A 24,927-nucleotide genomic window follows, 5' to 3' on the forward strand; every position below is an offset into this window, starting at 1 on the left:
GGGATGCCCTCCCTCCAATGCCCTTCGGGGGAAGAGTCACTGGCTTGTTGTTGACTCTCTATTGCGCACTTGTGCAGTTGGGCTGTACGCTGCTAGCAATACTCGGCCCACATTCAGGGGGGTTGCGGTTGGTGGGTGTCCCTTTGGTTGATGCCTGGCAATGTGGTTGGATTGATTTCCTGCCTGTTGGGCCCTGTCCGGGGCCTCCCCCGGGTAGGGCCACAGTGTCACTGGACCCCCCCATCTCAGTTTCCAAGGTGTTACGCTGCTATATTATTGTGCTGGGGGACATAAGGGATGTACTACTAACTTTTCTCAGTTTCCTCCAATTTTTAATTTTAGAAGGAGATGAGGTCCTGGTCCACACCGGCGGATTACCTGGTTTGGGGGGACCGTTGCTGTTCCTGTCCTTGTCCACCTGGTCATACTTCTGACCTAGTCTAAAATCGAATATACTCTGGATTTAGCCAAGAGAAATTTATTTATTATTCCAATTGGACACTTAATATCTCACCCGGCACAGCCAGAAGAGGACTGGTCACCCCTCTGAGCCTGGGTCCTCTCTAGGTTTCTTCCTAAAATTCGACCTTCTTAGGGAGTTTTTCCTAGCCACTGAAATTCAACACTGCTGTTGTTTGCTCCTTGGGGTTTAAGGCCGGGTGTCTCTGTAAAGCACTTTGTGACAACTGCTGTTGTAAAAAGCGCTTTATAAATACATTTTGATTGATTTTGATGAATAGTTTAGCTATTTCAAGAGTTACATCCATCTGAAAGGCATTTTAAAAATGTTGACTTTTCAGTGTCAGTAAAATCTATTTTTTGGCACATTTTAGCTGAGGTCATGAAGCTGCCTAATAATTATGCACACCTTGATATAAGGTGTAATTCACTTTCACCACACCCTCCCTCATTACACACATATGTATCACCTGAAAATGATTCAATCCAATGAGCATTGAAGTTTATATGGTTTGGAGTTGGAAAATGTGCTTAGAAATAATGATACTATCAGAATATTCTCTTGCCTAATAATTGTACACACAGTATACACTCACCTAAAGGATTATTAGGAACACATGTTCAATTTCTCATTAATGCAATTATCTAATCAACCAATCACATGGCAGTTGCTTCAATGCATTTAGGGGTGTGGTCCTGGTCAAGACAATCTCCTGAACTCCAAACTGAATGTCAGAATGGGAAAGAAAGGTGATTTAAGCAATTTTGAGCGTGGCATGGTTGTTGGTGCCAGACGGGCCGGTCTGAGTATTTCACAATCTGCTCAGTTACTGGGATTTTCACGCACAACCATTTCTAGGGTTTACAAAGAATGGTGTGAAAAGGGAAAAACATCCAGTATGCGGCAGTCCTGTGGGCGAAAATGCCTTGTTGATGCTAGAGGTCTGAGGAGAATGGGCCGACTGATTCAAGCTGATAGAAGAGCAACTTTGACTGAAAAACCACAAGTTACAACCGAGGTATGCAGCAAAGCATTTGTGAAGCCACAACACGCACAACCTTGAGGCGGATGGGCTACAACAGCAGAAGACCCCACCGGGTACCACTCATCTCCACTACAAATAGGAAAAAGAGGCTACAATTTGCACGAGCTCACCAAAATTGGACAGTTGAAGACTGGAAGAATGTTGCCTGGTCTGATGAGTCTCGATTTCTGTTGAGACATTCAGATGGTAGAGTCAGAATTTGGCGTAAACAGGATGAGAACATGGATCCATCATGCCTTGTTACTAATGTGCAGGCCGGTGGTGGTGGTGTAATGGTGTGGGGGATGTTTTCTTGGCATACTTTAGGCCCCTTAGTGCCAATTGGGCATGGTTTAAATGCCACAGCCTACCTGAGCATTGTTTCTGACCATGTCCATCCCTTTATGACCACCATGTACCCATCCTCTGATGGCTACTTCCAGCAGGATAATGCACCATGTCACAAAGCTCAAATCATTTCAAATTGAACATGGGTACCCATTCTTTCCCATTCTGACATTCAGTTTGGAGTTCAGGAGATTGTCTTGACCAGGACCACACCGCTAGATGCATTGAAGCAACTGCCATGTGATTGGTTGATTAGATAATTGCATTAATGAGAAATTTAACAGGTGTTCCTAATAATCCTTTAGGTGAGTGTATATTCTGTATTTTAATGCATCTTTTTTGACCAGTTATTTTCTACAAATAAATACTCTAAATGACAATATTTTCATTTGGAATTTGGGAGTAATGTTGTCAGCAGTTTATAGAATAAAACAAAACTGTTCATTTTACACACACCTATGAATAGTAAAACCAGAGAAACTGATAATGTTGCAGTGGTCTCTTAATTTGTTCCAGGGCGATTATAGAGAAAATAAATCAAAAATACAGTATCTCACAAAAGTGAGTACACCCCTAAACTTTTTGCAAATATTTGATTATATCTGTTCATGTGACAACACTGAAGAAATGACACTTTGCTACAATGTAAAGTAATGAGTGTACAGCTTGTATAACACTGTAAATTTGCTGTCACCTCAAAATAACTCAACACACAGCCATTAATGTCTGAACCACTGTACACCCCTAAGTGAAAATGTCCAAATTACAGGCTGTGTGTTGAGTTATTTTGAGGGTACAGCAAATTTACACCGTTATACAAGCTGTACCCTCACTACTTTACATTGTAGCAAAGTGTCATTTCTTCAGTGTTGTCACATGAAAAGATACAATCAAATATTTGCAAAGATGTGAGGGGTGTACTCACTTTTGTGAGATACTGTATGTCTAATCGAAAGTCCTTGTCAAGTGTTCTTCATCATTCAAAATAAATATTGCTCACACAGAGTTATGGCTGACTTAGCCTCAATATTTCTACCCTGTTAATGCATATTCCCAACAGGGAGGTAATATTCTTAGACAATACACAAAATGAATGACGAATGTCAGTATGGTTCACTATTAAAAAATATATATTGATGTTTTTTGTACATGTAGACAGATTTTATGTTAAATTATAATTGTTGTTATTACTGTCCTCCATGTTATGCTTCATTCCAATCTGTTAGTTTGGCATTTTTCAATCATAACAATACCATCACATTTTATGCATGTTTTAGTGTTAACTTAGATTGAATTGATCAACTAAACATATAGAAAAGTTGACCGAATTGCTGTAATTCACCCTTTGTGAAAACCGCACACATTCTACTCAATACTACTGTATATTTGAAAATTAAATGGAAAAGAATAACATTTTATTCAAGATCAATACATACGTTGTTAATGCTTTCAAATAGTTGATGTGTAGGATCTCAGATAGCTAATGGGTAGCTGTGTATGTTCATCATAGAAGTTTATCATGGTCCTGTGCGAACCATGTGCAGGTAGTTAAGATTTATGTGCCGGTGTTTGACCAATATGTTTTTCTGACAGTCAAATTATGACCCTTTTCTGACACCACATGGCACCACATAGCAGGAATTACCCATACTCAAAGGTAGTAAGTAAAAAGCAACTGGTTTCTTTGAAAAGTGGAATTCAAATGCAAAATGACCAGACAACATCAATGTGGGCAGCAACATTTAATTTTCATTAATACTGATAGGTTATTTTTCTATACAATGATTGATAAAAATGTTGAATGATACCCTTATCTGAAACCCATTAATATGACAGAATAATTCAAACAGTTAAAGTATTACCACAATTATGAATATAAAGTACTGAAACAACAATCCTATACAGTAGCTCTCAAAAGTATTCACCACCCTTGGACTTATCCACATTTTATTATGTTACATCATGAAATCAAAATGGATTTATTTAGGAATGTTTGCCACTCACCAACACAAAAAACTTCTTTAATGAGAAAGTGAAAAAAGAACATTGGCAAATATAAAACAGAAAAGTGTGGATCAGTGGCAAAAACTATTTAATGTTGGAACACAATAAAAGGTGGAAAGGTCCATGGGGGTGAATACCTTTATTAGGCACTGTATGTCACAGCAGAATAAAGGCAATGCCCTCATTTTTCCAAAGTGAATCTGGTGGACATCATCCAGGCTCATAACACAAACCGTTAATTGCCCTACAGTGGTCCCAAAGTCATCAAAATGTGAGGAATATAAGAATAAAAATCAACACTAGAAAAGACATACATATTGTATATATTTCACAAGGGAAGGCTGGGAGTAATACATCTACAGTAAAATGAGAGGAAGGGCCTGTGAATTATTGAAGGGAGTGGGGTGAAAGGTCAGCAGAAGAGGTGGTTAAGTGTGAGGAGAGCTGTCAGGCTGGCTAGAGCAGGGCCGAGTCCAGAGGCGCCATTGGATGACATGCAGTGGTCTCTGTTCTGGCCAATGCAGGCAGCATAGGCCATAACATGGGGAATGTAGTTCTGCTCGTGGACACCATGCAACAGGTGAGCCATGGGGCCCTTAGAAAATATAGCTACATCCTCTCCTCCATGAGTTTCCATACTCAGCGGCACTGCCGCCTGGGCCTGGTAGTTATTCTCCTCTGGAGAGAAAGGGAAAGGAGAAAGAAAATGGATGGATGATTCCTGGCACACCAAAGACCAAGTGGAGTTCTCAGTGACAGAGGACGATTAGAATGGCTCTACATCATTGATGGTAATACTTCACTTACGATAGTCAATTGTGGAGACGTTCTCTCTCAGACCGTCAACAACTTTAAACCCTGGTCCGTTACCATACAAGATAGCAGTGAAGGGCTTCTGATCCACATCACTAAACATTGGAGCCAGTCCTGAGGACAAAGAGGAAAATAATCTACCCATCTCAAACCATTGATCACAACATCCATTGTGAAATATGTTTTACGCCACACTGACTGACCCAGTGCAGCCACATACAATCCCTGGTGGTAAAATCCTCCATTACTCACCAAATATTGTGTTTCCCCTTGACGTGTACCCTCCGAAGCTGAACACGTGAGAGTGGTCAGCAGTGACAACAGTCATGGTGTCATGTATGTTGGTCAAAAGGCCAGCGAGGCCAATAGCCCGGTCCATCTCGACTGCCTCATGAAGAGCCTGCTTGGCTTTGCCCTCGTGATGCCCATGGTCAATGCGGCCCCCTGCCAACCCACAGCCTGGTTAAAATCTCTCTCACAAAGATAGGAACAATGTTTATCAGCATTGGAAAAGCAGCCTCCGCTATGCAAATGTCTAATACATTACCTGTAGCAACATACAGTTGTGCTCAAAAGTTTGCATTCCCTTGAAAAATAGATAATATGTACCATATGTACAGAAAACATGAGTGAGCAGGCAAAACACGTGTCTTTTATTTCTTTTTGGGATTCACATTCAACTGTAAGTCACATTCAACAGAATGGCACAATCATAAAACAAAACATGGCAACAAAGAAAAAAATTAACTGACCCCTGTTCAAAAGTCTGCATACCCTTAGTTCTTAATACGGTGTATTGCCCCCTTTAGCATCAATGAGAGTGCAGTCTTTTGTAATAGTTGTCTATGAGGTCTCAAACTCTTGCAGGTGGTATAGCTACCCATTCCTCTAGGCAAAATGCCTCCAGGTCATGCAAAGTCTTTGGTCGTCTTGCATGAACCGCACGTTTGAGATCTCCCCAGAGTGGCTCGATAATATTAAGGTCAGGAGACTGTGATGGCCACTGCAGAACCTTCACCTTTTTCTGCTGTTACCACTGGAGCGTCAACTTGAACTTGTGTTTAGGGTCATTGTCGTGCTGGAAAGTCCAAGAGTGTCCCATGCGCAGCTTTCATGCAGAAGAATGCAAATAGTCAGCCAGTATTTTCTGATAACATGCTGCATTCATCTTGCCATCAATTTTCAAAAGATTCCCTGCGCCTTTAGAGCTCACACACCCCCAAAACATCAGTGAGCCGCAACCATGGTGCATAGTGGGGATGGTATTTTGTTCACTATTGACCGTGTTGAGCCCTCTCCAAACAGAGTGCTTATGGTTGTGATCATAAAGCTCTATTTTTTTGTAACCAGGCTTTTTTGTGGCATTGGTGCAGTAAAGGCTTCTTTCTGGCAACTCGACCATGCAGCTCATTTTTGTTCAAGTATTGTCATATTGTGCTCATTGAAACAACCACTGAGGTTACCTGTAGGGTTTTTTTGTATCCCGAACAATTCTTCTTGCAGTTTTGGCTGAAATCTTTCTACCTGACCTTGGCTTGGTATCAAGAGATCCCAGAATTTTCCACTTCTTAATAAGTAACTGAACAGTACTGACTGGCATTTTCAAGGCTTTGGATATATTTTTATATCCTTTTCCGTTATATCCTTTTATAAAGTTCCATTACCTTGTTTCCCAGGTCTTTTGACAGGTCTTTTCTGCTCCCCATGGCTCAGTATCTAGCCTGCTCAGTGCATCCATGTGAGAGCTAACAAACTCATTGACTATTTGTACACCGACACTTATTGAAATTTAAAAAGCCGCAGGTGTGGGAAATTCTCCATTAATTGCCATTTTCACCTGGGTGTGTCACCTTGTGTGTCGGTAACAAGGCCAAACATTAAAGGGCATGTAAACCTTTGATCAGGGCCATTTGGGTGATTTCTGTTATCATTATGATTTAAAAAGGAGCCAAACAACTATGTGATGAAAAAATGGCTTCATTTGATCACTATCCTTAAATAAAAAAAAGTTTTTTTGCATGATCAGTCATATTTTCAAAATCAATGCCAAAATTACACAATTCCTACCAGGGTATGCAAACTTATGAGCATAACTGTATATTTACTGGTGCCAGAGTAAATGTGGCAAAGCACTAACCCTCTACAAGCAAGTAGAATCCATTGGGGTTTTTCCTTAGGATCTTGATGGCCACTTCCACCATCTCGGTCAAGGAAGGATCAGTGTCAGGGTTTCTTTCCAAGTTGTATAACAAATCCCCTGGCTCAAACAGACCTGTGTTTTCACAGGAAGCAGGGTCAATTACTGGTAGAGGAGATAATTAATAGTAGTCACAATGCATAATAATTAACATTTTGAATAATCTAAATAGCCATAAATGATGAACAGCAAAACACTGAAGGAGACATTGCCTTACATATGGTGTCACCATGTGATGCGATGTTAAATAGGTGTCCTGACTGTGGACACTAATGATCCAATAGCACTTGTTGTGTCCAGGCAAATGTTTAAATTTGGCCTCATACCATCATGACCACTCTTGGTCTATTTTGGCCTGTAATCTATTCTAGTCTGGAAGTCTATGTTAGTTTTCCTCAATCGATATAACATATCCTCAAACTATGTTCAATGCTTTCACAAGGCATTTTAACCCATGATAATTTTGCTAAACCCATTGTATATTTTAATTTAATTCAAACAAATTCAAAACTATATACAGTTCAGGAAAAAACATTTGACCACTGTCCTTCTACAAAAAAGTGCAAAAAAAAGGAAGGGTTAAAATTAAGAGACCACTGCAAATTGAACGCTTCTGTTCCTTACTCAAAACCTTGCTTTTCAACTTTTTTGGAAAGGAAAGAAAAAGGTGCAGTGGTCTCAGAATTTTTTCCGGAGCTGAATACCATTTCCTTCAAACACTACACACAAACCACTCCAGACCAAGGTCTATTTTTCAATAAATTTAACAAAGCCACCTAAATACTTGGCGAAGAAAGGAGAAGGACGAAAAAAAGGAAAAGAAAAAGGGAGAGGAAGGGAGGAGGAGGTAAAAATTTATTAGAAAGGAGGAGGAGAGAGGGAGGGAAGGAGGGAGGAGAGTGGATAGGAAGAATGGAGAAGCAAATCTAAGTAACCATGTAATCAACCATGGTCTTACCCCAAGAAAGCCTAGACAGAGAGTTCAGCCTAATGTGAGCTGATCTAATGTGGCTTCAATAAAACATTCCTGAGGGAAAACAGATGCATGCCCTGTAGGCATTGCATTTCTAAAGCATCCGGTATGGTTAGGTTTCTTTCCGACTGGTATGCCCCATTTCTCCAAACTAAGGTCCATGCTTTCCAAACTATTATCGCAGCCATCTGAAACCCTGACATATGATTACAAATCTTACTGTACCTTGCATCAGGTCATACTTCAGACTGTGATAATACTGTAAATCAAGTATTGCAATGACAGCCTTACAGGCAGCTAAATGTGCCAGTGCATACTGTAATGTGCATTCTGTGCCTGGTCTTACATCACCACATGCCTTACCTTGCAGGGAGTGCAGTTCAGAGCACATATCTTGTCAGCTTCACAGTTCCATAAGGAACCATTACGATTTTTAGTTTTTAAGAGGATTTTGATGGTAGTAAATTGACTACAGTACATCGATGTCAATGAAGCTGGCTTCAATCTCACAAAAATAAATAGAGGATTAGAGTTATGTAGGATTGGTCAGCCTGCCCACAGTTAATATCACTGGTCAATATGGAGGAAACGTTATTATATGTGCTCCAATCCCAGTGAATGGTTAAGCGGCCCACATCATTGTCTTGGGGTCATAAAATACAGCAACTCCCCTTGTTTATTTTTTTGTACCCTCAATGAAATCTTTATTCCACAGAAAGAAGCCTGGTTATTTTTTTGCTAAAATATGGTCTTGTGGTTTTCTTACAAAAGGTTTAAAATATTGTGTTTCTCTCTCCTTGTATGGAGTACAACAAAGAAACACATGGCGATAGTCTTTAACATTAAGAAAACACGCCGTTTCCCACGAAGACTGGATTTGCATCCCATATAGTCATAACCTGCAACAGAGTGTAAAATAGCCGTTGCCCGTTTATTCCCCTAATAGCCTAAGCCCATAAAATTAGGTGTCCTATTTTTAATGTTGATTTGGGTTTGGTTAAATGATTTAGTTTTACTTTGTTTGTGTTTAAAATGGTAATTGGATCATACTTGTTTTAAAACCAACGCCTGATACTTGTTATTGGAGTGTAAATTTGGAAATGCAACACTGACAAATCGACAAATGGGGTAGATTGATGTGACTGTATCCTGGGGATCACTCCCTGATTGTTCCTTGATTTTGGTGACATCATGCATTCGTTCTCTGTTAACTTGGCCTTTTTTTTTTTACCTGCTGTTACTGTGTTACTGTGTATTTATTTAAAAACAGCAACGATATTAGATGAGCGAGGTAATAACTGAACCTTCAGTTAACATAGGATATCGGCTAAGTTGAAAGCATGACATGGTAATTTCCCCAACATGAGTTTATTCAGTGTTGGGTTAATTGTTAACATTACGTGCAAGCTAAATACATTTTCCTCTCAATAGCTTTCATTGTTGAAATGTATGGTTTTGAAACACGACCTACAGTCGTCCCCCATTGTTAATAACTAGAACAATCTTGATGTGTGAACTATGCATGAACATAGCGATTTTGCCTGACCGCCACTATTTGGAATAACACAGACAGACATCAAAGTTGTAAAAATTCCCTTAACTTTAGGAGGTTAATAAAGAAATTATGTTTGTGTTGTCACAAATTACTTTGGCCATTGCCTAGGGGAATGCACATTTTGCTATGCTAATTTGGGAGTTGTTTCACTGGGTAAGACAACTGTCTATAGGTTTTATGGGTTATAATGCCTTTACACGAGCGACCGTGTGGGATGTTTTTTTTTTTTTTTTTTTGGGGATGTTAGGTTTTTGTCATTTTCAATTTAGTTTTTGATGGATATTCAGTTTGCGACGCTTTACTGAATGGATGTTAGATTCATTCCTACTACTGATTTTCTTTTTTCTTGTCTGTCCTGTAATGGGTTCGCTTTCGTGCATGGAGTCATTTTCCGTTGACTCGGTCGTGAAAGCAAGGGGGGGGAATGCATGAAATGATTATCTATGATGAAAAAGACTAGAACTTTCAAAGCTAATTGGATTGGTACTTTTCCTGTTTGCTATCCATTTCCTGTTTGCATAGTCGTTTTCGTTTTCCTGTTTGCATAGTTACATTTGAAATACTTATATAAAAAAATCTGTTATAGGCCCTTACTATCTAGTCACTGTGTTTGTATAATTTCGGTTTTTGGGAAAAGTCTGTTTGAGGTAAAATCTAACATGGATATGGTTGAGTCCAAATTGACACTGGGTTGAGACTTTCTTTAAAGTAGACCTTTTAAGAGAAAATTGTAACTGTTACTTTGAGAGTTTATCTAGTGCAGACGAAAGTTGAAGAGTACAAAAAGATGGAAATTGTATCTGGATTTTTTATTTCTGGTGTAACATATTTATAAATCAAGATTGGGTCACTCACTTTTAACCAAGAACCTCACACCCTGTTTCAGGTCCGGGGAGACAGGACAAAAGGGGGGGGGGGCATGAATTATGACAGGATTACAGTGTCTTTGATGTGCTAGGATAAATAAAAGGCTTGGAGAAATTTCCTCTTGTAGAGAAATTAGGCAAAATAACAGTATTGTTATTTGAGCTTCAAGATGGTATGAAATGTTTTGATTGGCAATAAGGTTTGTAATTGTGTTAAACAAAGTTGAATTTGAATGTAGTTCCGGGAAAACACAATCAGATGTAATTAAATATGATAGTGTGATACTTCAACATAAGCAAACTAAGATAACTGATGATGAGTAATTGGAACAGTAATAGAAAATTGTGTATTCTGTTTTTGTAGTTTTGTTATTGGCTGGTTATTGAATTTAAACCAACTGTAGAAGAGTGAAATTGTTATTTTGCTACACTAGCAGAACAGAAGCACCAGTAATAATAATGTTCTAAGTATATTGTTACTGTTCACAACTGTTCTATTTAGACAAAGGAAACAAAGATATTGGATATTCAGGTATACACGGTTAAGTGTTTGGTAGGACTGTGTTCTAGTGCATTAACAAGATGCAACAAGCTAATGTAATGGACATATTTGTGATGGTGTACTGTGCAGTTGCAACTAATCTTCTCAAGGAGAATTCACTGACAGGACACTTGAAAGCGATTCAGCGATAGAGGACTGGTTGGAGCCCAGAGAGACAGAGTTTGGCTTAAAGGACAATGGTGAGGTGGGCTGAGAAGATGGATCACTCTACACTACTCCCTGGGGTGCAGCGTGTCTACAGTAATACCTGGTTCCTGACAGTTGGACTAATTCTAGACCTAATGATTCTGCCACGAGATGAAGAACATAACCCCGAACCGACAGAGGAGGCTAAGGAAAGCTCCGGTTCTGGACAACGTTTACTGGGGCGAGGAAGACCAACTGCAAGACATCATACCACGCTGGTTGGGTCCATACCAGGTACATCTCATCATCTGTCCAAGTAGCTGAGAGAGGAACCTGGGGTCGACGACACACGCTACAGTAGGGCTTCAGTGTTTAAAAAAAATGAGGCACAGTGAATTGAAGTCACTGAGGAAAAAGTTTGGTTTTTGGTGCTAGTAACCATCACTTCCGACACAGCCTGCAGCTATAGAGTTCTTAGATAAAACTGGTCATCTTGGCATTCACAAAGAAGAGCATACAGATTCTCCTGACCTGGTTGATAAAGCAGCTAGAATGGAAACAACTAGAGCAGTGTCATTGTAACCTGCATTTTAACTATGGAGGACAACACCATGGACTATACATCAGACTTTCACGTGCTGTTACAATGGTCTGCCAAGAAATGGTTCATGAATGACTCTCTGACGTTTGGAGGAGCAGAACACTTGTGATGTCGGTTGTGCTGTGGGAAGTATGAGGTGGCGAGGTTAAAGTAAATCTTCAGCAGAATGGGGGTAGATGGAGACCAAGGGGTTTTAGGACAGGATAGAGGAAGATACACAACAGTAAACATTATGGCAGGAAGGATAAGGAGGGGGGACAGCCCGGCCTTTGGGTAAAACCTGTGTGACATTAGACAGTTGGGCAGTAGCTTACCACACCCCTTTTAACTAATAAATGGACTGTTCATGCATCTAACTCAGAGACTCCTCAGATGATTATCCTGTAAGCGTTTGACACGTCTCTCTATTGGCAAATAAACTATTAATTGTGCCAAAAGAAATGTGTCTCTGTCCTTACTCCTTTAAAAGTTCTGATCGATGGAATTACCATCACATATTCCACCAGGTTTACATTTTTAGCATTACACAAATTTGCCAGTCTTTTGTAACCTCTGTCACAACTTTTAAATGTGTGTGAAGTAGGCATATACAGTGGATATAAAAAAAAAAGTCTACACACCCCTGTTAAAATGCCATCTTGTGAAGAATGAGAGAAAGATAAATAATGTCAGAAAATTTTCCACCTTTAAAGTGACTTATAACGTGAACAATTCAATTGAAAAATAAACTGAAATCTTTGAGGGGGAAAAATAAAAAAAACTCACAATAACCTGGTTAGGTGTGCACACCCTTAAACTAATACTTTGTTGAAGCACCTTTTGATTTTATTACAGCACTCAGTCTTTTGGGGTAGGAGTCTATTAGCATGGCACATCTTGACGTGGCAATAGTTGCCCACTCTTCTTTGCAAAAGCGCTCCAAATCTGTCAGATTGCGAGGACATCTCCTGTGCACAGCCCTCTTCAGATCACCCCACAGATGTTCAATTGGATTCAGGTCTGGGCCATTCCAAAACGCTAATGTTCTTCTGGTGAAGCCATGCTTTTGTGGATTTGGATGTATGCTTTGGGTTGTTGTCGAGCTGAAAGGTAAACTTCCTCTTCATCTTGCCTGAAGGTTTTGTGCCAAAATTGCCTGGTATTTGGAACTGTTCATAATTCCCTCCACCCTGACTAAAGCCCCCGGTTCCAGCTGAGGAAAAACAGCCCCAAAGCATGATGCTGCCACCAACATGCTTCACTGTGGGTATGGTGCACCAAACATACCTTTTGGAATTATGGCCAAAAAGTTCAACCTTGGTTTCATCAGACCATAACACATTTTCCCACATGCGTTTGGGGGACTTGATGCTTTTTTTTTGCAAACTGTTTGGGGGACTGGATGTTTTTCTTTGTAAGAAAATTATTTCGTCTTGCCACCCTACCCCATAGCCCATTCATATGAAGAGAGATTGTTGTCACATGTAGCACACAGCCAGTACTTGCCAGAAATTCCTGCAGTTCCTTTAATGTTGCTGTAGGCCTCTTGGAAGCCTCTCTGACCAGTTTTCATTTTGTCTTTTCATCAATTTTGGAGGGACGTCCAGTTCTTGGTAATGACTCTGTTGTGCCATATTTTCTCCCCTCGATGATGACTGTCTTCACTGCGTTCCATGGTATATCTAATGCTTTGGAAATTATTTTGCACCTTTCTCCTGACTGATATCTTTCAACAATGGGATCCCTCTGATGCTTTGGAAGCTCTCTGAGGATTATGGCTTTCACTCCGAAATGCAACTAAGAAAATGTCAGGAAAATCCTACTAGAACAACTCAACTTTGTGATTAATCAGAGTCACTTTAAATGATAGCAGGTGTGTAATGAATTCTATTTAACATGAGTTTGAATGTGATTGGTTTTTATTTTTCCCCCTCAAAGTTTTCAGTTTGTATTTCTATTGAACTGTTCACATTATAGGTCACATTAATAGTGGAAAAAAGTTCTGACATGATTTGTCTCATTCTTTCACATCACAAAAAACTGGCATTTTAACAGGGGTGTGTAGACTTTATATCCACTGTATTTTGTGTGTGAAGAAACAAAATGTGTGTGAAGGAACAAAATGTCTCAGTTTTAACATTTGATATGTTGTCTTTGTACCATTTTCTATTGAAAGTAAGGTTCAATAGAAAATTATTTGCACATCATTGCATTCGGTTTTATTTACATTTTACGCAGCATCCTAACTTTTTTAGAAATAGGGTTGTACATTAGGCGTATTGGAATAGAAAATACTATGAATGTCATTGATGTCAAATTCACTACAATCTCTTGTGTGAATGAAAAGATTAAAGGAATATGCAATAAACCAAAAAATATGTAGAACTTACCCAAAATATAATCCACATTATTAGGATTAAGTGACATAAGTTCCTTCCGGTTCCATACATAGAAGGCTTGCTGTTTATTAAAAAAATTAAACAATATATTATTGCATGTACATAAAATAAGCTGGAGACAATGCGATGGGCTGATTATTAATATCACCACAACAGTAATGACAAAAAGAGCAGGCCCAACAACATCATGGACAATAGCCATCATCAAATACTGACATCCGACATCAACATCATAAGTAAAATCACAGAAGTACTTCCCCAAATGATACTTATATGTAGTCCCAACATTATCCACAGACAAAATACAAGAGAAATACACAATTCAAGTACACAATTTGAGAATAATAATAAAAAATTAAAACAATTATTAATGCTCATTAAAATCATCAATAATGATTGTGGAAATTATCGCTGTTCAAGGACGCTTTATAATTTACAGCAAAAATGTATTTATTCGCTGGCCTGAGGCTGCGGTCGAGGTAACCTGGATAAGTGAGTCGGATCGCCCAGCAATTCTTATTCATCGTCACAGGTGGTTGCTATGCTGCTAGCGAGCTGAAGGCGGCAAACCACACACACACAATTAACTTGACCTTTCGAACCCGGATCCCAGCAATGTACTGAGCAACTTTCATGACTATGTGACTGCAGCCATGTCTCTCTTGAAATGTGTCACAGGCATTAGGACCTTTAACTTGATGTCATTCTTCAGAAAATTCCAGGAGTGCGGGGCAGTGTTGTTAATTCACATTTTACCTACTTCCAAATAAGCCTGCAGTGTCTCAAGCACTAGGTTGTATTTCAGAAAATGGTTAGGCAATTTGCTGTGGCTTATCCAGAGGGACTCACAGTTCGTGCATTCATCTAAACACATTACACATTATATTATTACTTTACACAACCAAGTAACAGCTGCTACATATTACTCAAGATTTTTCAACTATGAGAAAATTCAGTGTGCAGTTTTATTTTTCAGTGCAGTTTTTATAGCAAAACATTTACAACTGTGTGCTCACAAAGAAAAAGACTGGGCAGCTACCTTGTTTTTCATTCGGTTAGTCCACTCTGCCACCAAGTTCCTTCCATCTTTGCGAGTTCCGAAGTGTTTCTTATCTCCAGGATACTCCACATCGGACTGGTTTTTGGGAAACATGTACTTCCTCCCTCCTCCCATAATCACCTACCAATGGATCAGAGAAATTTCTTGATCACAAGGTAAATGGGGACACATTAAATGATTAAGCTTTTATAAAACAGGCAGTTGCTCAATATTGCACAACATTACTGATTAAACAACGTAAACAGAATAATTTGTCTGACACCCTCCACACAAATGTCTAACCTGCAATCTGTGCCAGGGGCTGGGGTCAGTCTGTTCTGTGTATAGTCATTTTTTAACCAAAAACCTGGTGTCCAGTTTTATATTGGACAAGCACCTACAAATTCTGATGGTTAAATCGATCAGTTTCTCTTGTTTTCTCATGCACTCAATGCAGGAGGACCTACCATGCCTCAGAACTACCACACCTAATGACTTCTGGTTAGTTTCCAACCTTTATAGGGTTTTTTTACTAGCCACTGTTCTTCAACATGTTATGACTCTCTGAAGTTTTAGAGTACTCTGTGTAAGCACTTGGTGACAACTGCTGATTTAAAAAGCATGTTGAAGCACCATCAAAACCAGAAAAGGAACCAGGCACGCCTAGTTCAGCCACCCTGCAATTAAAAGTGATGAATGTTGTTGCCCAACCCTGGATACGAACCTGGGTCACCCATGTAAGAAGCTGTGTCTTTAATCACTATGCCACAGAGCTGGGTCGGTATGATCTCGACATTAAATCATTTTGTCACACATTAACATCACGCAGTTATAATATTTTGCTAGACACCATTAAGCATTGTATTAAACTGACTAACGTTTCTTATTAAGTTTACCTCGACCATATGTTGGCATCTATGAACTGCATGGCTTTTGCCACTGGCCGTTTTAAAAGCTTATAAGCCATTAGTGAATGACATTGATACAGTAACTATCAATATAGGTGACGATAACTGACTTTTCGTCAAGTGAAAAGACGAGAGAATCGTGAAGCCAGCAAATATAAAACAAATCTTAACACAATTCGAAAATCCACTAGAAATAGTCTCAATATAACAGTAAACTATTTTATTTTAGGCTTACTATAATGTAGCTACTGAAGGTTGTTGCCAGCAAAGTTTTTGTCTGTCCTGAACAAATCCTAATGCCATACCATACCATACCATCTTCTTCCGCTTATCCGGGGCCGGGTCGCGGGGGCAGCAGTCTAAGCAGGGATGCCCAGACTTCCCTCTCCCCAGACACTTCCTCTAGCTCTTCCGGGGGGACACCGAGGCGTTCCCAGGCCAGCCGGGAGACATAGTCCCTCCAGCGTGTCCTAGGTCTTACCCGGGGTCTCCTCCCGGTGGGACGGGACCGGAACACCTTCCCAGGAAGGCGTTCCGGAGGCATCCGAAAAAGATGCCCAAGCCACCTCAGCTGACCCCTCTTGATGTGGAGGAGCAGTGGCTCTACTCTGAGCTCCTCCCGGGTGACCGAGCTTCTCACCCTATCTCTAAGGGATCGCCCGGCCACCCTGCGGAGAAAGCTCATTTCGGCCGCCTGTATCCGGGATCTTGTCCTTTCGGTCATGACCCAAAGCTCATGACCATAGGTGAGAGTAGGAACGTAGATTGACTGGTAAATCGAGAGCTTCGCCTTGCGGCTCAGCTCTTTCTTCACCACGACAGACCGATACATCGACCACATTACTGCAGAAGCTGCACCGATCCGTCTGTCAATCTCCCGTTCCATCCTTCCCTCACTCGTGAACAAGACCCCTAGATACTTAAACTCCTCCACTTGAGGCAGGCACTCTCCACCAACCTGAAGTGGGCAAGCCACCCTTTTCCGACTGAGGACCATGGCCTCGGATTTGGAGGTACTGATTTTCATCCCCACCGCTTCACACTCGGCTGCAAACCGTCCCAGCGCATGCTGAAGGTCCTGGTTAGAAGGGGCCAACACGACAACATCATCTGCAAAGAGCAGAGACGAAATTGTGTGGTCCCCAAACCTGACACCCTCCGGCCCCTGGCTGCGCCTAGAAATTCTGTCCATAAAAATTACGAACAGAACCGGTGACAAAGGGCAGCCCTGCCGGAGTCCAACATGCACTGGGAACAAGTCTGACTTACTGCCGGCAATGCGGACCAAGCTCCTGCTTCGGTTGTACAGGGACCTGACAGCCCTTAGCAAAGGACCCAGGACCCCATATTCCCCAAGCACCCTCCACAAGATGCCGCGAGGGACACAGTCGAATGCCTTCTCCAAATCCACAAAACACATGTGGATTGGTTGGGCAAACTCCCATGAACCCTCCAACACCCCGTAGAGGGTATAGAGCTGGTCCAGTGTTCCACGGCCCGGACGAAAACCACACTGTTCCTCCTGAATCCGAGGTTCTACTATCGGCCGTATTCTCCTCTCCAGAACCCTGGCATAGACTTTCCCGGGGAGGCTGAGAAGTGTGATCCCCCTATAGTTGGAACACACCCTCCGGTCCCCCTTCTTAAAAAGAGGGACCACCACCCCGGTCTGCCATCCCAGAGGCACTGTCCCCGACCACCACGCGATGTTGCACAGGCGTGTCAACCAAGACAGCCCCACAACATCCAGAGACTTGAGGTACTCAGGGCGGATCTCATCCACCCCCGGTGCCTTGCCACCGAGGAGTTTCTTGACCACCTCAGTGACTTCAGCCCGGGTGATGGACGAGTCCACCTCTGAGCCCTCATCCTCTGCTTCCTCAATGGAAGAAGTGACAGCGGGATTGAGGAGATCCTCGAAGTACTCCTTCCACCGCCCGACGACATCCTCAGTTGAGGTCAACAGCTGCCCACCTCTACTGTAAACAGCGTTGGTAGGGCACTGTTTCCCTCTCCTGAGGCGCCGGATGGTTTGCCAGAATCTCTTCGAGGCCAGCCGATAGTCCTTCTCCATGGCATCACCGAACTCCTCCCAGGCCCGAGTTTTTGCCTCCACAACCACCCGGGCTGCAGCCCGCTTGGCCTGTCGGTACCCGTCAGCTGCGTCAGGAGTCCCACAAGCCAACCAGTCCTGATAGGACTCCTTCTTCAGCTTGACGGCATCCCTTACTTCCGGTGTCCACCACCGGGTTCGGGGATTGCCGCCTCGACAGGCACCGGAGACCTTACGGCCACAGCTCCGAGCGGCCGCTTCGACAATGGCGGTGGAGAACATGGTCCACTCGGACTCAATATCTCCAGCCTCCCTCGGGATCCAGTCGAAGCTCTGCCGGAGGTGGGAGTTAAAGATCTCTCTGACAGGAGACTCGGCCAGACGTTCCCAGCAGACCCTTACAGTACGCTTGGGCCTGCCGAGTCTGTCCAGCTTCCTCCCCCGCCATCGGATCCAACTCACCACCAGGTGGTGATCAGTTGACAGCTCCGCCCCTCTCTTCACCCGAGTGTCCAAGACATATGACCGCAGGTCAGATGAGACGACAACAAAGTCGATCATCGACCTGCGGCCTAGGGTGTCCTGTTGCCACGTGGACACCCTTATGCTTGAACATGGTGTTCGTTATGGACAAACTGTGACTAGCACAGAAGTCCAATAACTGAACACCACTCGGGTTCAGATCAGGGGGGCCGTTCCTCCCAATCACGCCCCTCCAGGTGTCACTGTCGTTGCCCACGTGGGCGTTGAAGTCCCCCAGTAGAACAATAGAGTCCCCAGTCGGAGCACTTTCCAGCACCCCTCCCAGAGACTCCAAGAAGGTTGGGTACTCTGCACTGCGGTTCGGCCCGTAGGCACAAACAACAGTGAGAGACCTATCCCCGACCCGTAGGCGCAGGGAAACGACCCTCTCGTTCACCGGGGTAAACTCCAACACATGGCGGCAGAGCTGGGGAGCTATAAGCAAACCCACACCAGCCCGCCGCCTCTCACCATGGGCAACTCCAGAGTGGTGAAGAGTCCATCCTCTCTCAAGGAGTGTGGTTCCAGAGCCCAAGCCGTGCGTAGAGGTGATTCCGACTACCTCTAATCGGAACCTCTCAACCTCACGCACTAACTCAGGCTCCTTCCCCGCCAGCGAGGTGACATTCCACGTCCCTAGAGCTAGTTTCCATGTCCAGAGATCGGGTTGTCTAGGCCCCTGCCTTCGACCGCCACCCGATCCTCTTCGCACCGGCCCCTTATGGTCCCTCCTGTGGGTGGTGAGCCCACGGGAGGGCGGCCCCACGTCACCCGGCCGGGCCCCATGGGGGAAGGCCCGGCCACCAGGCGCTCGCATACGAGCCCCAACCCCGGGCCTGGCTCCAGGGTGGGGCCCCGGCTGCGCCATACCGGGCGACGTCACGGTGCTCATAATTTTATTCATCATTAAGGGGGGTTTGAACCGCTCTTAGTCTGACCCGTCGCCTAAGACCTGTTTGCCTTGGGAGACCCTACCAGGGGCATATAGCCCCAGACAACATAGCTCCTAGGGTCACTCGGGTACTCAAACCCCTCCACCACGTTAAGGTGGCAGCTACCTAAATCCTAATGCATCATTCGTTTTGACTTTGACAGGAGTGGAACGCGAGACCTGTTGTTCGGTAGTCCGCGTCTCTAACCAGTATGCCATTTAACAAGGGGTAGTCAGGAACACTCACTATCTCAGAGACATTCGCTCTTCTAGGGCAGCTCCACTTATGCAGTCCAGCAAAAACATTTCACTGATTTAGTGTTTTGGATTGCTAATAAAATTCTGTTGAATGCCAAAAATACTGGATCATTTTTGAGGATCAATGTTATATGCGGTGACTCACATCAATGTTTGGAATGTTCTCAAAGAGTTGCCTGGCGATGTCCTTGCAGCCCGCCTGTATAGCCTCAGCCGGCATCTCGCCATCAGAGTACCAGTCTCTGTCCACACAGTGGGCGTAGGCTGCACTGGGAGTGGCATGGTTTACACGTGTTGTTGTCACTATTCCCACAGACTTGCCTGGGGGACAAACACAGTTTTCAAACCTGCTGTTTGGATTCAGGGCAAGACCTGAAAACAAGCAAATTAGGCAACTAGTTGAATAAATTCTTCAATTATTTATAAAGTTTGCCAATTATTATTTTTTCTCTACTTGTTGGTTACCTATCCATTTCTACAACAACTCTGAATAGCCGTTGAAAGTAAAGGTTCCACAATAAAAGTATAAATTGTCTAAATTGAGATTCAAGCTAAAATTGAGAAATAAAGTATTACCAGAGAATATCCACTGTACTGTTCATAAAATAAAACTTGTGATAAAGGAATAGAGGAATGACTATAATTGTGTTGGGAGGTGGAAAGATGAAGGTTATGAATGAGGAATAATTTAAGCCACCTTAATTCAGGGATGTTTTAACTTATGTCCAAATAATGCCATCAGCCACTCCAATTGTATACCAACAAATTAAACTATAAACCCAAATAAAATGAATTTATGTATTAAAACAAAGGTTTTCCTAGTAACATTGTATATCACTCAATATCTCAAACTATTTTAAATGTAGCCTAATGCAAAATATTACAGGAGTGACATTTTTAGCTGCTAATTTAAGGGCAGGAGGTTACCATGGTAACAGAGCCAAAAGCACTTATGGATAATTTATTCTGCTGACACTCACTAGCTTCAATCTGACCATACTTTAGTAAACTGATGACTACCTGATGAATCAGCAAGCATGTGAACAAATCAATATAAATACCAAAGAATTACTGACTTAGGGAGAATGTAAATGATTGGATCCCTGATTATCTCAATTACAGTTCTATGACACATTACCTGCTTCTTTGGCCCATCTGAGGATGGAGGTGACTTCGTTACCCTGAGTGGTGTTGCACTGGGAGCGGGTGGCAGCTGCATTAACCCCCACAGTGCCCTCATTGGCCTTCACCCCGCAGAGGTAAGCTGTTGCTGTGCCCGCGCTGTCTGCTACCTGAGCATTGGTGTTATATGTCTGCAAACACAGAGTTTCAGTTGTAGACATTGTTGCACATGTTGTGTTGGTGTTACCGACAACTCTATAACAGAGTAACCTTCAGCACAAGAGTCCTGTAAACTTCTGTGTGTTTGTCTGTACATCCGTTACATAGCTAGCTGATGCTTGAACGTCTCCCTCCACTTTTCTTATGATTTTGTTGCTGAACCTTCCCAGTTCCCCTCCCTTAATTATTCTTTACCCACAATTTCATCAAGATGATTATTATGGCTCTGCCACATTTCTGGGCAGTAGAATTAAAAAGACCTGTGGCTACAAAGATTGCAAAAAATTTGTGTATACAACTCATTTAGGGCGTAGGCTGCAATATTCTCGTTCTGTATTGTAGTAGGAGCAGCAGTGTGAATTCTAAACACATTGCATAACCACTTCCAGATCAATAATGACTGGTATTCTACAGCTTTTCAGTATCATAACACACTAAGTCAGACCTTGGAAAGAGCCACAAAGGGGAACTTGTCCATCTCCAGCTGGGTCTCCTCCCCACTCTTTCCGCTCAGTTGCCCCTTCAGTATCCGTGCTGCTGTCACTGTGGGAATGCCCATTCCTACACAACAAAAGCAAAAGAAGCACTTGCTCTTGTAGTGTCAATAGATTTCTGGGCAAAATACTTTTCATTTCATGCAGCAACACTTCAGGTTTTCCATATGAGTTTCACAATTTACTATTTAGACAGTTACTGTATGCATGTCCGATAGCTTCTTTATTCAACATCCAACTACATGGTGAGAAACGTTCCATTTCTTTCTCACCAGATTATGTCAATGCACCAGCAGGTTTAGATTGAAATAGCTGTGGATTATGAGGAGGAAACGTTATGAAACAGAACCACTAGAAAATAACATCAAGAACTGTATGAAAATACTAAATCAGTATGCTAAACAGAAGCTCTAAATTTGCTTGCGAAATAGACTGCCTTGAGTCACGCTTTCCATTTCTAGTTTCTATTGTACAGCCTATTGTAGAGACTCTTAAGTCTTAAGGATAGTGCCTCAAAAATAAATTAATTGAAAAAAGCGTCTTCAAATCATGGCGTACCATCACCGAGGAAGAGTATGAGGTTCTTTGCAGTGTTTTGGTTGAGTTTCTGAAGTTGGAGGGCATTCTTTAAAGTACTTTGGGCCCATTTGTTCCAGAAGCTGGGATCTTTCTCCTGGTCTGAAAAAAAAGGTAAAGAGGTCAGCACAAGTGTTCAGGAACAGTTAGTAAATGTAATGGGATGGAATCAGCTCTGCTTAAATAACATACAGCTCCGGAAAAAAATTGAGACCACTGCATCTTTTTCTTTCCTTTCCAAAAAACTTGAAAGGAAGGTTTTGAGTGAGGAACAGAAAGGGTTAAAATTTGAGACCACTGCAAATTGAACGCTTCTATTCCTCAATCAAAACTTTCCTTTTCAACTTTATTTGCAGTGGTCTCTTAATTTTTTCTAGAGCTGTATATATATATATATATATATCCAGAGAAAAAGAAAGTTAACATAGCATCTGTTAAATGGTGTATTTTCTTACGAAGCGACTAAATCATGCATGCATACATTTTATGCATAGTTAGTCAGGGGAATCATACCAACTACCCAAACTTGGCAAGCACAAGCACCAACTGCACCACAAAAGGTCTGAGCAACAGAAGACCACAAACACAGAAAAAAAACACCTAATAAATACATTCTTAAATTTATTTTATAGCCATGGTCTGTGCCAACTCTAGCCTTTTCAGGTCCCTAAGCAAAAACAATTCTTGGGCCCTCTCCCCAAGCGGTCGGGGCTCCCTAGCAGTCAGGGGACCCAAGTCTGCTTCACCACTCTCCCACCAGAAGTGACAGCACTCTGGCCATCTTGGTTTAGTTAAAATAAGTGGCCGCTTATGCCTAGAACCGGTCCTGGTCGATCCCCAGAAGATGAAAAAAATGTCTGTTTGAATAACACATGATGACCAAGTTCCTTTATTAGATTTAGATTAGATTACATTCAACTTTGTCATTGAACAGTACAAGTACAGTACAACAAAATGCAGAACAAGTATTGTCTATTACCAGTGGAATGCGCAGATGTGCAATGAAGGCAAAGGCAGTGCAAGTGGCAATACAAATTGTGCAATCAAGGCAAATAGAGGAGAGCAGAAAGTTTACAAATATTAGGTATAGTGTACGTTACAAGTGGGATAATAGATGTTTGGGTGAAAATGGCATTCTATATGTGCAAACCAGGCAAATAAAGAAGTAATGTAGTAGGGTGGCATGAGCAGCCAGGATGCAGAGATAACAGCACTAAGGTCCCCAAGGTAGACATGTGTGTAACAACTGAGAAAAATAAATAAATAGATAAATGCAAGGACAATGGAGATTCTAAATGTGCAAAGAGGTAAATTTAATGTACAAGATGCATGTGGCACTTAAATGCAGGGATAACAGCGGTAATGTTCCTGAGGGAGACAACCGAAAAACCTCCGCTATCAGGATTTGCAGTGTCAGAGTAGTACAATGGAGTAGTGCAACAAGGACCCTGAGATGTCGGGGGGGATGTGGTTAGTGATGGGTCACAGAGTTCTGAGAGTTCTCTGGGTCACAGAGCTCAGCAGGGTTACAGTGGATGGGAAGAAACCTGTAACACCTGTCTGATAGTAGGAGGGCAAACAGTTTGTGGCATGGATGTGAATGGTCCCTGACAATCCTGCGTGCTGTGATGTGCTGGGCGGTTTTCACCACCCGTTGCAGGGCCTTCTGGTCGGCTATGGAGCAGCTGCTAAACCACACTGGCGCAGTGTGTCAGAAGGCTCTCGATAGTATAACGGTAAAAGTTCACAAGGATCCTGGAAGACAGACGGATCCTTCTTCAGCCTCCTCAAAAAGAACAGTCGCTGCTGCTCCTTTTTGAACAGAGCTGAGGTGTTGAGGGACGAGGAGAGGTAACTTAATGAGTTATGAGTAACTTAATGTTTAAGTCTCAGCATGACATATTTTGATAATATTTCAACCAAAATTCTGAAAAAAGTACATTGTTTAGAAGGGGGCATGGCAAATTGAATTATTGCACACATCAGAGAGTAGACTTTACCTTACAGAAACCTGCACCGGAAACGACACCCATACAGAAATTTAATATATGGCAATATATATATGTAACTTTTGTCTTATAGGAGTATATGTATGTTGTAAACATACTGTATATTTGATTTGATCAACGCATGTGTACATATGTCAAAATATATAAGAATTGGCAGTTTACTTATGTCAGATTGAAAACAGTATTTAACATATGATCATGTTTAAGAAATATGTTAAGTCTTCTAATGTACAGCCATATATTAGATGTCTTTACAGGCAGCTGGGCCATCTTGGTTTATTTTTAATATTTGATGTCCTTTCATACAACATCAAATCAAGGTTAATGGGCACATTTGAAAAGATCATTTCTGTAAAAGATGTTGGAAGGGATCTTTCAAAGTGTGTTCCGTTATGGGGGAAACATACAAACACCGTAACACTGCAACATGCAGTCATCGCCTATTTAGTGGGAGACACCACTAGTCAACAAAACTTTAAAGGGGTTTTTGATTGCCTCACACTAAAGTGACCAAAGAATTCACCGAATCGGGGACCAACTTTGAAATGATTTAAGTGTATACTGGAAAAAATAATGTAGTTTTAGATCTTGCTGTGAGAAAAGTATTGGCAATAATATCACCTGATCATAGCTTATATAAACAGGCTAGAACATGCAAATATTACATAATAGGATCTCTTTAGTTCCTGCTTGGCTCTACCCGCCAACTTTTATCAGTTCTGACAAAGTCTGCTTCACTAGTCTCCCACTGAAAGCGAAAGCATCTGGGTCATCTTGGTTTTGTTATAAAATATTTGATGTCCTTCTTTCGTGCAACAATAATCACATTTAATCGCCGCATTTGAGCAGATACAATTTGGAAAGACGTTGACCAACACTGGTCACTGCT

At 42.0% G+C, this 24,927-nt stretch overlaps 1 protein-coding gene across 3 annotated transcripts in view; it reads right to left on the reverse strand.

Moving 5' to 3' along the window:
- Positions 1 to 3,559: 3,559 nt before the first annotated feature.
- The window catches only part of alpl (alkaline phosphatase, biomineralization associated), a 32,280-nt gene continuing 10,912 nt past the window's right edge, over positions 3,560 to 24,927 (reverse strand). For all 3 annotated transcript variants that reach the window (XM_010881663.3, XM_010881662.3, XM_034287412.1), the window contains exons 3-12: positions 22,012 to 22,131; positions 21,405 to 21,520; positions 20,757 to 20,931; positions 19,764 to 19,939; positions 14,947 to 15,087; positions 13,899 to 13,968; positions 6,787 to 6,921; positions 4,902 to 5,093; positions 4,644 to 4,763; positions 3,560 to 4,514 (exon numbers count right to left, since the gene is read on the reverse strand). In XM_010881663.3, the coding sequence (XP_010879965.2) occupies positions 4,249 to 4,514; positions 4,644 to 4,763; positions 4,902 to 5,093; positions 6,787 to 6,921; positions 13,899 to 13,968; positions 14,947 to 15,087; positions 19,764 to 19,939; positions 20,757 to 20,931; positions 21,405 to 21,520; positions 22,012 to 22,131 (1,511 nt within the window). In that variant the 3' untranslated portion in view covers positions 3,560 to 4,248. The remainder of the gene's footprint in view (positions 4,515 to 4,643; positions 4,764 to 4,901; positions 5,094 to 6,786; positions 6,922 to 13,898; positions 13,969 to 14,946; positions 15,088 to 19,763; positions 19,940 to 20,756; positions 20,932 to 21,404; positions 21,521 to 22,011; positions 22,132 to 24,927) is intronic.

This window comes from Esox lucius, chromosome 17, assembly GCF_011004845.1.
Source record: "Esox lucius isolate fEsoLuc1 chromosome 17, fEsoLuc1.pri, whole genome shotgun sequence".
Lineage (NCBI taxonomy): Eukaryota > Metazoa > Chordata > Actinopteri > Esociformes > Esocidae > Esox > Esox lucius.